The sequence below is a fragment of the Elephas maximus genome, chromosome 6 (genome assembly GCF_024166365.1).
Source record: "Elephas maximus indicus isolate mEleMax1 chromosome 6, mEleMax1 primary haplotype, whole genome shotgun sequence".
Lineage (NCBI taxonomy): Eukaryota > Metazoa > Chordata > Mammalia > Proboscidea > Elephantidae > Elephas > Elephas maximus.
Window position 1 is genome coordinate 94,554,073 of NC_064824.1, and position 14,597 is coordinate 94,568,669.

The 14,597-nt window shown below is 37.2% G+C and overlaps 1 protein-coding gene across 7 annotated transcripts in view; it reads right to left on the minus strand.

Annotated features, from left to right (window-relative positions):
* The window catches only part of HECW2 (HECT, C2 and WW domain containing E3 ubiquitin protein ligase 2), a 463,541-nt gene that overhangs the window by 67,512 nt on the left and 381,432 nt on the right, over positions 1 to 14,597 (minus strand). For all 7 annotated transcript variants that reach the window (XR_007517919.1, XM_049887746.1, XM_049887747.1 and 4 more), the window contains one exon: positions 1,011 to 1,094. Coding sequence is in view for 6 of the 7 variants with exons in the window: in XM_049887746.1 (XP_049743703.1) it covers positions 1,011 to 1,094 (84 nt within the window). In the remaining variant the exon portion in view is untranslated. The remainder of the gene's footprint in view (positions 1 to 1,010; positions 1,095 to 14,597) is intronic.

The window sequence follows — 14,597 nt, forward strand, 5'->3', positions numbered from 1 at the left end:
CGGCTTTAGTTTTACAATTATGGCAAGAATCAAGTGGGCAGTAGAAATGGCCAGGGTCAAGATCATCATGAATAATAAGAACGAGGTCGTTAACATTCTGGGAAAACAAATATTGCCTGAGTGGCTCAGCATGACACCCCCTTTAATTCTATGAGGGGTGCAGTTTTGGGTGTCCCAACCACTGGGTAAAGCTAACCTGCCGTTGAGTCAATTCTGACTCATGGCGATCCTATAATGACTCTACAGGACAGAGAAGAACTGCCCCATAGGGGTTTCAAGGAGTGACTGATGGATTCGAACTGCCAACCTTTTGATTAGCAGCCGTAGCTCTTAACCACTTTGCCACCAGGGCTCCAAAAATGAGAAAGTCTTTTGAAAACTGCCAGTTTCCCATCTATCCTGCTCTAAATTTTAAAACCAGTGCTAATCCATCACATCTATACATTAGATGTGATAACACCAGCTTTTTTCTCCTTGGTCAGTTTTATGAAGGGCTATTGAGTTAGCAGGGAATGACCAAATTTCAACTTTCTAGTCTGACTTCCCAAATCTACACTCTTAAAACCATAAATTTATAATGTCTTGAATCAGCAAAAGGAAAACAAAGCGCATCTTAAGAAAATAAATTGACAGAAAATTATAAATGATCTGTTCCACTCTGAAGGGGTAAACCACGTGTACTTTATTCAGACACTTTTCCGTTTTATTTTGAGTGGGAAATTCTATTCATAGGCCTTCTACAACTTTTCCCTTCTTTGAGACCATTTCCTTTCACAGCAGGATTAAAAAAAAAAGAAAGAAAAATCAAACAGAAATTAAACATAAGAATTGCAATCTGAAATGAACTATCACTAAATCAGTATCCTAAATCTTCAACATCAGTGTATCCATAAGTTTTCAATAATAAAGGCAAAATTTTTGAGTTACTAACATTAGCATGTTACTTTCTAAAATGCTCCACAGTATCTGCTGACAGGAGAATCTCAACTTAAAAAACTAACATTACATACCTCAGCAACATAACAAGGTCTGCATCACTTGAAAGACGCACCAATCCTGGGGTTCCTTCAGTTCGGATAAACTGAATCTTCTCCCTGTTTAAGCAAAGAAACAGCTCAAAATATAAATGGTGGGCTTTGGGAATATAATTCAGTGCTTTAGGTGCCATTTTTTAAATAACGGTAACAACATCTTGGTACTTATTATGTGCAATATACACCCTAGGAATTTACATCCAAGAGAGAGTGGATCCTTGCCTTCAAGGAAGACCTTGTGAGCATCAACACTGCTCAGCTCTATGTTGGAAAAAGAAGATCCTTTTATTGCCTTTATCATTTTGCTCTCCAAGTACTAATGTAGAAAATAGTACAAGACAATAAAACTCTTTCTCTTCTTTGAGTTAAAGTCTGTTGTGGGTCTGAAATCTAAGCAACAGTCTGGACCATTCAGGTTCATCTTGCTATTCCAAAAAGGGATTGTGTAGGGATATTTATCTCTATTCCTGAGGGTATACCTTTAAGTTGTATGTGTTGAGCACATTCCTACTTGGAAGCAGAGTCTCTATGCATAATATATTTAATATAAAAGCATGCGGCTCTTCTCTCCAGTTACTACAGCCAGAGCAATAGGCTGTGTGCATGCCTGTATAAATGTTAAATACAACAATGTGGCTTATTTCTATGATTTTTTAAATAGATAAATGTGATAACATCAGCTTTTTTCTCCTTGTTTGATAAGTCATCTTCATGTCACTACTTTTAATTCATTGTATGGGTAAAATTTTAATAAAAATTTTCCTAGTTGCTTTCCCTCATTTCCTTCATACTATTTCAAAGCACACTGCCATTAATTTGCATAAAATGAGGGAGAAAAAAAAAAGAACTATCTACTGGTACTGAAAGCATTACATTTGGTTGGAACACAGAGGCCAATGCAGATGTGCAATTTTGTCCTGAGCGCTAATAACAATATATTTTATCAGGATTCCTGTACTATGAAATAAAGTATCAATCTCTGATATAAATATTTAGATTTAGTTAATATCTATAGGGCATCTTGAATTTCCATTTGACATTTTCATAAAGTTTTGTTGCATTTTACATTTTCAAATTCTGAATTCTTTTAAGATTTCTTACAGACTTGAAGGCAATGAGGTGGAAGGCAAGTTTTAATTGCTCAGATAAAAAACATCAATTGATTTGCCCCCAGCTACAGATCTTAAAAAAAACAAAAATTACTGTTGAGTTGATTCTGACTCAGATCTTACTAACCCATTGCTGTCAAGTTGATTCTAACCCATGTCTTACTAGGAATGATATATAAAATTCACTCCTCAGTTTCTCCTGGCTAGATTCATTTTAAATAATATGCTAATATATGAAGCATCTAACATTTAGTATTTCCAAATTTTCTTTTTTGTCCCATATTGCCAGTAGCTAATGACTACATATATAAAAAAAAGACTAGTAAAAAAGAAATGGCAGATATGTACGCAGAGAAATTGTTCAGAAAGGCCAGCCTCTTTGCCTGGGGTTATTTTACTTTGCAGGCTCAAACCAAGCAGAACATTTTCCCTCAAGTGTTGCAATCATATGTCTTGAAACACGTGATGGAAACCAAGGCCGATTATCTGGTGAATGATTTTTTCATAAGAGATATAAAAGATGGCTTAAAAAAGCTAAATTAGAGATAGGTTATCTTGGAGAAAATTAGCAATAACTCAACCAAAGAAGTACTTTCATAACGGTCAGTAATAATATGCTTTGATGTGAAGAATCAAAAGCTACCTCCAACAAACATACAGTTCATCTCCTTAGTCTATCATCACAATAAACTTAGGCAAACAGAAAAAAAAAAAACAAAAAACAAACAGGCTGAGCACTCTCCCCAACTTCCTTAGCTGGAGCTCTGCAGAGTAGACTGAATGATGATAATGATATCATGTCCTGGGCTGTGGCCTGTTAAGTTTCCTGTGAATAAGACAAGCATCAGAACTTCCTGAGTCACAAGGATTACAGGGTGAGGAAAGGGATGAAGAAAAGCACCAGAGGAAATGTGCCAATTAGGGAACGTTTCATCACTGTCTAAATATTAAGTATTATGCAGTGAAGCCAATTGGTTTGATTCCTCAAGTGAGAACGCAGCAGAGTCAGGACAGAACCAGTTCTCCACCAGGTCAGTTTATTATTTATCACAACAGGCTAAGGGTCATACGTTTACAGGAACCAGACAATGCTGTGATGTACATCACACCATTAAGTATTTTCTTATACTGACATTCATTTATTCTTTCAGCAAATATTTTCTGAGACCTACTCTGTGCCAGGCATGGTGCCACTCACTGGGAATCCAATACGGAGTAAGACACAGTATCTCTCTCAAGGAACTCATGGTGCAGTGGAAGAGAGAAAAGTCAACAAGCAATTTTAGAATTATGTAAAATATTTAAATTGTTTTGTTCACTTAACTGAAATGTGTTTAGGCCTTACACCTCTCCTACTCTATGAAATCATGTATAAGGTTCTTCTTTGCTTGAAGCAAAGAAGGTATTAGTTTATTGACTGTGAAGACAGCAGATTAACCCCCCAAAATAAAATACTTAGGAATAAATCTAACCAGGCATATGAAAGACTTAAAGAAAACTAATAAACACTACTGTAAGAAACCAAAAAAGACCTATATAAATGGAAAAACATACCATGCTCATGGATAGGAAGACTTAACATTGCGAAAATGTCAATACTACCCAAAGTAATCTACCCAACAGCATTCTTTAACAAGATGGAAAAACCAATCACAAACTTTATATGGAAAGGAAAGAGGCCATGTGTAAGTAAAGCATTACTGAAGAACACAGAAGAAGGTCTCACGCTTCCTGATCTCAGTATCTACTACACAGCTACGGTAGTAAAAACAGCCTGGTACTGGTACAACGGCAGATGCATAGACCAATGGAATAGAATTGAGAAACCAGAAGTAAATCTATCCACCTATGGACAGCTGACCTTTGATAAAGGGCAGAAGTCCAGTAAACGGTGATGAAACAAATCTGTTTAATAAATGGTCTGGCAAAACTGGATATCTACCTGTAGAAAAATAAAACAGGAGCCATACCTTACACCATATACAAAACTAACTCAAAACAGATCAAAGACCTAAATATAAAAACTACAAATACAAAGATCATGGAAGAAAAAATAGGGGCAACCCTAGGAGCCCTAATACATGGCATAAGTAGTATATCAACCATAAATAAAAATGAACAAACAGCAAAAGTAAACTAGATGAATGGGGCCTCCTAAAAATTAAACACTTAAGCTTATCAAAAGACTTTTCCAAAAGAGTGAAAAGAGAACCTACAGGCTGGGAAAAAATTTTCAGCTACGACATAGCAGACAAGGGTTTAATCTCTAAAATACATAAAAAAATTTCAACACCTCAACAACAAAAAGACAAACAATCCAAATAAAAAATGGGTAAAGGACACAAATAAACAATTCTCCAAAGAAGACATTCAGGCAACTAACAAACACATAATGAAATGCTCCCGCTCTTTAGCCCTTAGCAAGATGCAGATTAAAACTACAATGAGATACCATTTTACTCCAACATCAACGGCACTAATCAAAAAAACAGAAAACAACAAATGCTGGCAAGGTTGTACTGGGACTGGAACTCTCATACATTGCTGGGGGAAATGTAAAATGGTACAACTACTAGGGAAAACGATATGGTGATCCCTTAAAAAGCTAGAAACAGAAAACCATATAATCCAGCAATCTCACTCCTAAGTATATACCCTGAAGAAATAAGAGCACTGACACAAATAGCCATATGCACACACATGTTCACTGCAGCATGATTCACAATAGCAAAGAGACGGAAACAACCTAAGTACCCACCAATGGATGAAAGGATAAACAAACTGTGGTACATATACACAACGTGATATATAAATAAAGAACAACAACTAATCCACAAAACATCTCACAACATGGATGAATTTGGAAGACCTTATGTTGAGTGAAATAAGCCAGTCACAAAAGGACAAATATTGTATGAGACCACTATTCTAAAGAAACAAGAAAAGGTTTACACACAGAAAAAAGCATTCTTTGATGGTTACCAGGGAAGCAGGGGGAGGGTAAGTTACTAAATAGAAGACACTTGCTAGTATCGGTGAAGGGAAAGGCAATACACTATATGTGGAAAGTAAGCATAACATGACAAAAGGCAAAGGAAGCCAATGAAAGGAACACAAGAACAAATTACAACTATAGCAATTACTATAACAGACAATCCTGCAACAACAGTATTAACAAATAATAATTTACAAAGGGATACATAGGTAGATTGTTGCTGTTAGGTGCCATCGAGTCAGTTCTGACTCAGAGTCACCCCATGTACAACAGCATGAAACACTGCTTGGTCCTGCACCATCCTCACAATTGTTGCTATGCTTGAGCCCATTGTTGCAGCCACTGTGTCAATTCATCTCACTGAGCATCGTCGTCTTTTTTGCTGACCCTCTATTATACCAAGCATGACGTCCTTCTCCAGAGACTGGTTCCTCCTGATAACATGTCCAAAGTATGTGAGATGCAGTCTAGCCATTCTTGCTTCTAAGGAGCATCTGGCTGTACTTCTTCCAAGGTAGATTTGTTCGTTCTTCTGACAATCTGTGGTATATTCAATATTCTATGCCAACAACATAATTCAAAGGCATCAATTCTTCTTTGGTCTATGTATATTGTAATATACATAGGTAGACAGGTATGCTAAAGAGGTGTGGAAGCATACCCACCTGTAATTACAGGTTAGGCTGTGGATATCTCTACATACGTATTTGTGCATGTTGCATGTATACTAATATAAATGATAGAACACAAGAGGAAAGTCAAGGAAACTTCTTATGCACAACCAAACACTTCCCAATACAAAGATACTATGCTTGAAGGCTAAGGACCATAGACTCAGGGAACATCTACGTCAATTGGCATAAGATAGCGCATAAAAACAATGTTCTACATCCTGCTTTGGTGAGTACTGCCTGGGGTCTTAAAAGCTTACAAGTGGCCATCTAAGATGTAACTAGTGGTCTTTTCCTGTCCAGAGTAAAGGAGAGTGAAGAAAACCAAAGACTCAGGGAACAATTAGTCCAAAGAACTAATGGACCACATGAACCACAGCCTACATGACCCCGAGACCAGAAGAACTAGTCGGTGCCTGGCTACCACCACCGACTCCTCTGACTGGGATCACAATAGAGGTCCCAGACAGAGAGGGAGAACAAAAAATCAAATTTATGAAAAAAGACCAGACTTACTGGCCTGTTAGAGACTGGATGGACCCGAGACTATGACCCTAAGACACTCCTCTGACTTGGAACTACAGCCATTCCCAGAAAGCACCTTCCAGCCAAGCAACAGACAGGCCTGTAAAATAAACAATAACACCCGAAAAGAACATGCTCTGTAGAACAAACAATTATATGAGAACAAAAGGGCAACATTTGCCCAAAAGTAAAGATGAGAAGACATAAGGGGTAGGAAAAAGGAAACAGGGAACCCAGGGTTATTGCCGTCTTCAGATGTCCATATTCAGGCCTCTGTAGCCACTTCCGCCAGTGCAGAAAATCACTTAAGAAGATCAGCTCTAGCTGAAGATCATTTGAGGACAAGGAACAAAGTCTCAAGACTGGAATTCCCACGGAAAATACTCTCACTGAAACCAACCCACATTTTGCTGAAGTTACAGAAGGGCATGTGCTCAGAAACAGCCAGGGCAGCAGCCTCGAAACCACAAAACTCTCTGGATTGCAGACTTTGACATACACATAGTTCCTGTATACACAGTTCAGTAACACCTTCACAAATGTTTAAATGTTTTAAAAAATGTTTTAAATACTGCCTTGGGAGCAGTTTTAGAGAAATGCCCTTGACTTTTCTAATGGCACAATGTCAAGAAGGGAAAATTAGCATTCATCATTCACAATCATTACAGTCACACCGCATTGTCTGACTTGAAATACAGCCAAACAGAGAAACGTTAACTTTCTTTCTACCTCCCATTATATAGTTTAAAACTGGAAAATTAGGTCCATTATGGTCATGTGATTTTTTCTGGAAATGTAGAAGTGACGCAAATTAGCTATATACTCAGGGGCAAGCTTTGTTGTAAATGGATATAAATTAGCTCCATATGTCTTATCATGACTCCACCAAAATACAATAACCTTGTGCAAACCCCAATATGAGACAAGAATTACACCTCCTTTAGACATTCATTCTTTAAACATACCCTGGAGGTGTACAATTAGAAGAGTAGTCTACCCACAAACCACTCCCATCTTTAGGACTCAGAGGGAAAAAGGACTGAAGGATTGGGAGAGTAACCTCAGCACAGCTGCTTCATTTAACAGAAAACGAAACAGAATGTGACGACATCAAGTCATACAGTTTGAGAGTGGCTGTTCCGGACTAGAACCAACATCGATTAACTCAGGGTAATGGACTCCTGTTTTCACAAGAAATGGGCAGTCACTTTCCTTCCTTCCTTCCTGATTCCTACCAGGACCCACAATCTCATAATGGACCTGGAATTATACAGGACTGCTCTCTCTATATAGGGTTGCTACGAGTCAGAAAAGACTTGATGGCAGTGAGTTTGGTTTTTGGATTTTTGCTCTCTAGATAACAGGGGAAGAGTCCCCAGTGTAAAGCAAAGAAAGTCTCTACTCTTTTTCTAACCCTCTATTCCATTCCCAGATGAGAAGCTCTAAATCTGATGGGACAAAATATAAGGCACTGGCCATTTTCTACTACGTAGAGTCAGTAGTGCTTTCAGAAGGCACAGAGCCATGGGCAAGTAGCCCTCTCCTCTTCTACTTTCCTTCCGTAGGTAAGTATGTCATATTTACCCTTCATATAGAGCAGTAGCTAAGACTGCTCGCTGTTTCTGTCTTGGGGTCTGGCAAAGGATAAGGTTGGGAGGAAGAGGTCCCCCTTAGGCTTTGAGCTTGAACTGCAATGGGAAATCCCAATTCTATCAAGAGTTTTGTGTTGAACCATCAGGTAATAAGCCTAGATAATAATAAAATGGTACCTTTTTCTTTCTTAATTTCCATTGTTGTTTTTGTAATGAACAGAGGAGGGAAAAAGAGGGATAGGCAGAATACAATCTGGGCATTCTTGAGTTCCCTAGTTAGATGACATCTAATACCATTCACCCCCAATCCTATTCTCACCCTGAACACCACAAAAAGCCTCAGCACCTCGGCTATATCACAATCAATAGTAAGTGAGCTTAAGGACCTTATCTTCTGAAGGTGCCCATGCTGGCTAGAGGCCACCACCATATTCTGAAGCACACAGGAAAAGACTCACACCCTAGCATGGGAGAAAACGGAGAGAGGAAATTGGAGGAATTTAGAAAGTGACTTAACTTTCCTTGCCTATTTCTTTATCTCTAAAATAAGCATAGTTATTGTATCTGCCTGTAGGGCTGTGGGAAGGATTAAATGAATGAATGCAAATAAAATACTCAGCATGGAGCCTATTACAAAGTAAGCACGCAATAATTTTTAACTATTGAGTATACTGTCAGACGCTGCTGTTGTTAGGTGCCACTGAATTGATTTCGACTCACAGCCACCCTGTGTGACAGAGTAGAACTGCCCCATAAGGTTTCCTAGGCCAAGCCATGGTATTTTTAATCACCTTACACACATTCGAAAGCTGGACAATGAATAAGGAAGACCAAACAAGAACTGAAGCACTTGAATTATGGTGTTGGCAAAGAATACTGAATATACTGCAGACTGCTAGAAGAACAAACAAATCTGTCTTGGAAGAAATACAGCTAGAATGCTCCTTAGAAGTGAGGCTGGCAAGACTAAGTCTCACGCACTTTGGACATATCAGGGGGAGCCAGTCCCTGGAGAAGGACATTATGCTCAGTAAAGTAGAAGTCAGCAAAAAATAGGAAGACCCTTAATGAGCTGGACTAACACAGTGGCTACAACAATGGGCTCACACATAGCAACAATTATGAGGACGGTACAGGACCGGGCAGTGTTTCGTTCTGTTGTGCACAGGGTCGCTATGAGTCAGACCTGACTCCATGGCATCGAACAACAACAACAATCTTTACAGAAGTCGAATACAGGGTCTTTCTCCAACAGAGCCACTGGATAGGTTTGAACTAACAGCCTTTCAGTTAACAGCTGAGCGCTTACCCATTGCATTCCCAAGGCCTCATAATTATTTATTCCCCTTTTTGACAGACAGTATGACCTATTGTAAATAGAGTCAACTAGATGTCTCATGACAGACTGCATTTTCTGTTATTGGCTGTGGATAAGTTGTTTTAATTATCTTGTTTACCTTGGTTCATTCCACAAGTATTTATTGTGTAATTATTATGATACATGGTAAAAATAAGATATTGGCCTCTCTACAAAGCTGAAATAATGCTGTGAGTACACAAGAGATAACTCATGTGAAGAGTTCTATTTTCTCCTAAATCAATAGATAAAGAGAAACATTATTCTCAATAAAGCAAAATTCTATATAAAGCAAATCCATTTTGGACTTTTTAAAAAAAAGAGTATAGTTGTTATACACAAACATGTCTTGTTATGAGACCTTACTTAAGGCATTCTAAAGCTTGAACCCTAAGCCTATCATTATTCTGAAGAATTAATATATAGGATACACTGAAATATATAACTAGCATCTTGTTTAAGAATAGTTAAAGAAGTTTGTATTTTCTTATCAGTTAGAATATTTATCATGCATTTGATAACAGGTATTTTAATTGAAAATACATCCAAGAATATAAACCATGTTATATCTGCCTGTAATCTTATTTTAAAATAAATATACTAAAAAAGAAATTGGACAAGCCAATTGCACAAAGGATAGGTGAGGATAAGGTGTACTTTCCAAAATGTAATATAAAATATTAAGGCAAAGGGGGAAATAAAAACCAACTTCAGAAAAATAGTATTACAAAATCTAACAATCTAGTAGTTTCCTCTATTTGGCAGTTATAATTTAGAAGATTAATAAAATAAGATACTTAGGATAAACCTAGAAAAGCAATAGCCAGTTCCTAGGTTTGCTATGAATCGGAATCTACTTGACAGCAATGGGTTTGGTTTTTTGGTATATAAAGAAAACAAAAAAACTTTATTGCAAGAAATGAAAAGATTGAATAGAAGAAAATACAGTTGTAGAATATGGACAGCTAAATATTTTAATTATATCCAAATCAATCTAAAGATAAAATGACTCACTGGGATGTACAAAGATATATAAATTGCAATATTAAAAAAAAGGTGGATTCTGTACTTTTATGTATGTCATTCTGTGTAATGGAAATGGAGTTATTTGCCAAACTAAATCAAACCCGTTGCCACTAAGTCAATTTCGACTCATAGCGAGTTATATGCCAGTTGGGATAAATGATTTTAAGTGTTATCATTATGTCCCAAATATACTGTGTATGAAATGATCCATTTAACAAATATTGATCTAATGCCCAGTCTATGCAATTTAAGATGCTGGGTCATATAAAAAAAAAAAAATTTTTTTTTTTTTTTTGCGGATTGAAAAATATGAGTAAGATATGGACCTTGACTTCAAATAACTAGCACTGTATTTGGAATATAAATATATAACAATAAATATGGTAGAAAAATTCAAGATGGTTTGAGACATGTTAAGTGCCCAAACCAAAAAAACCCAAACCCATTGCCGGTGAGTTGATTCTGACTCATAGCAACCCTATCAGATGGAACAGAACTTTCCCAGACGGTTTCCAAGGCTGTAACATTTATGGAAGCAGACTGCCACATCTTTCTCCCCAGGAGTCACTATTGGGTTCGAACCATTAACCTTTTGGTTAGCTGCTGAGCGCTTAACCACTGTGCCATCAGGGTTCCTTATTTCAAGCACAGATGATACCTTATGCCATTTCTAATGTAAATTATAAAAGTCAGACACATAATTTTAGTACAACAAAACCCTGATGGGACTGCAAGAATGTTTTCTGTTTAAGAGTACTCTCAAGGAACTGAGTAATAACTTATACATGGGGTGTATACAGATCCTATTGTATGTATCCAGTGTATATAAAATAAACTGATGTTAGTTTTGGCAATGGTGATACCAAGTTGCTTTTTCTTAAAACAATTTCCATTACTATTTGAATCCACGGATAGAGACAAAAAGAAAAAAATACTATTAACACAAAGGGAATGCTTATTTTGTTTATAAGAAATGATGCTAATTCACTAATATATGTAATTTATCTAAATATATGTAAAAATCAGTTTTCATCCAAAGCCATTTTGTACTATCACAAATGAAAATTCATTGCTCTCTATGGTTTTAAAAAAGGCTTTATTATTGTTTTTGGGTTTGGAGAAAGCATCGAGGTTGGATTCAGTACTGATAATTTTCTTTGGTTCACACAGCATCCATGTCCGACAAGCTACTGAAGAAGAAAGACATTTTACTGTTTTCTTAATAAATGCAACAGAATATAGCAAAAATTAATAGTGTAACAGATGACACCTAAAACGTGGTTATTCCTCATGTAAGAAAAGGTTTGAAAATCCTTTTGAATCATTTGTTAGCAAGAAAGCACAACGCTTTGAAGACATATCCAATGGATGAACATACGTGTAATTGAGAGAATCTTTCAGTTATATAAGGGAATTATATATATGGGAAACAACAGGTACTTAGGGTGATATGCAAAAAAGAATCTAAACTAGTTTTGGCTTTGAGATTTCTTCTTTAGGGCTTTTTTTTTAATCTTAAATGACTGTCCAGTTATTTTAAAGTTAGTAGTTATGAGATTCCCTATATAGACAATGTAGAATGTCAAGAGACTATATATATCCATAAACTAGCAAGTCCATTCAAATGAAATATGAATACTAATTATTCCTCTGGCAGAAGCCATCAAGTAGGTGACATGGTTTAACAATCTGTGTCCCTTACTGTCCTAGGTGGCAAAATTCCAAACCTTTCATTAGATCTATGGGAAGATAAGCTACTCGTGAAGATATTTTAATAAGCCCTTGAATGGCTTCTGAAATGCTATCTCAATGACAGTGTCACAATTTTTTGGCCCTTTGTAATTTCTGATGAACTTTAAGCTAGCGATTCAGGTGACTAGGCATGGAGCAGTCAAGGCTGTTTCATCATGTAAGTGTAAAAACGATTTTAAAGTAAACATTCCTGTAGGAAACAGTGTGAGCACAGCACTATAAAGCCTTCTCAGCCACCTTTGTTGCTGTTGAGTTGATTCGGATTCACAGTGACCCTAAAGGACAAAGTAGAACTGCCCCATAGGGTTTCCAAGGCCACAAATCTTTATGGAAGCCAACTGCCACATCTTTCTCCTGGTGGTTTCGAACCACCAACTTTTCAGTTAGCAGCAAGTATTTAACCATTGTGCCACCATGGCTCCTTAAGCCCTCCTACACAGAAGTTAATCTTAAAACTAGGAACTCTAGCTGCATTTCAATTGTAGCCACAGAATCCTACAGTTTCATTTATATGTACGATCAGTCTCAGGGATAGTGGTTTTGAGAATCAGAATAGGTTCGGGGTAAATTACTTTAGACTGAGTACTTGTGATGCAATAGAGAAGTGAAGGGCAGACTACTAATATAATACTCACTTAAATTATTGTATGGTTACCATGGGACACTAGTGGTTCAGTGGCAGAATTCTCCCCTCCTATGCAGGAGACCTGGGTTCGATTCCTGGCACCTCATGAGTAGCCACCATCCGTCAGTGAAGTGCCAAACGGTTATTGGAAGAGCTTCTAGACTAAGATGGACTAGGAAGAAAGGCCTGGTGATCTACTTCCAAAAATCAACCAATGAAAACCTTATGGATCACAACGTACTGATTTGTAATAGATCACAGGGATAGCAAGGACCCAGCAGTGTTTTGCTCCATTGTGCAGGGGGTTGCCATGAGTCAGGGGCTGACTTGACAGTAGCTAACAAAAATAGTTACCATGCTTACATAGTACCCAACACTTTATGTACATTATTTTATTTAATCTTCAAAAGGAGGCTGCCATTAGAAATTCCTATCCCCATTTTATAGAGGAGAAAATTATGCCTCATTCAAAGTTACCCAGAGAGTAAACCGCAGAGCCAGAATTCACACCCAGGTCTGCCTGACCCCAAACCTGAATGCTTAAGATGTACGTTCTACTATCTTTTAAGAGCCATATACTGGTCTCCTGTTCAGAGACAGAGACTTCCATCGGGACTTTCCACTGACCACTATTATGCAGTATCAATAAATCACTTTAATCAGGTGGTTTTAAAAATTCAATAATTATTTCATATAAATGGTCTATAGGAAAACAATAGTCCCAATCCAGATTTTCGAGGATTTAAATTTGGTGCAACAAAAATCAGAAGTCTGTCACACTGGTTCCTGACAACATGTGAGCTGTTTACTGAGTGAGCAGTAAACGAATTAGGAGAGGACTTTCAGAGAGCTGGGTAAAGTCTTAACAGGAAAATGCACAAGGATCAGGAGAAGCAATTTCAACCAAGTAGTTCAGATGTTAACTGAGGGTAAGATTTCCAGCGCAATATTAAATATAGAAAAACTCCCTTGCCAGAAAGCTGGACAAGAAATAGGCTGGAAATTTTGGATACTTGGAAACTTTAACTTTTTACTTCATAAACTTCTGAATTATTTGATAATTTCACAACGGGCAAGGATTACTTTCAAAATAACAAAAAATTAAGAGTAAAATCAAACAATGACAAAACTCCAGGGCTCTTAAAATAGGATGATGAAAAAAAAAAAAAAAGACTGGAGTCTGCATTTGATTTCATTCTGTTGAATCCTGAGACACAGATTTATCTTTTGTTGCTTAGAATTTTGATTTCCAAGTTACTGATTTACTAATAATATGAAATTTGGAACAGCCCAATTCACCCAGATCACATCCTCATGGGAATGGAATTTAAATGGGGAGAGCTGAAGGAGGGATGAGTCTAGCCCCCAAATAACGATCACTGATGCCGGGGAGAGCTAGGCTAGGTGAGAGGGCACATTTACTGGCTGGACCTAATGATCACACAAAATTCGCCTCTTAACTCAGTTTTATGACACCTGGATCCCTTTTTATAAAGCAATGTTGTCAAACACCAATACTGAAAACTCTGTTGGATTTGTATGCATTAAATTCACCTACAAAGTATTTTTAAAGGGTTGTTTCTAATGAAGATATTTGTCTTTGCCTGGGTGAAATATATTAAAAACAACCATTCAAAAATATAGGTGAATTTAGGGAATATATTTATCTTTGTCTGGATGAAATGGAAACCTTGGTGGTGGTGTGGTTAAGTGCTACTGCTGCTAACCAAAATGTTGGCAGTTCAAATCCACCAGGTGCTCCTTGGAAACTCTACTCTGTCCTGTAGGGTCATTATGGGGCAGTTCTACTCTGTCCTACAGAGTCATTATGCGTTGTAATTGACTCGATGGCAATGCGTTTGGTTTTTTGTTTTTTTTTAGATAAAATATTAGGACATTTTATTTCTGCTT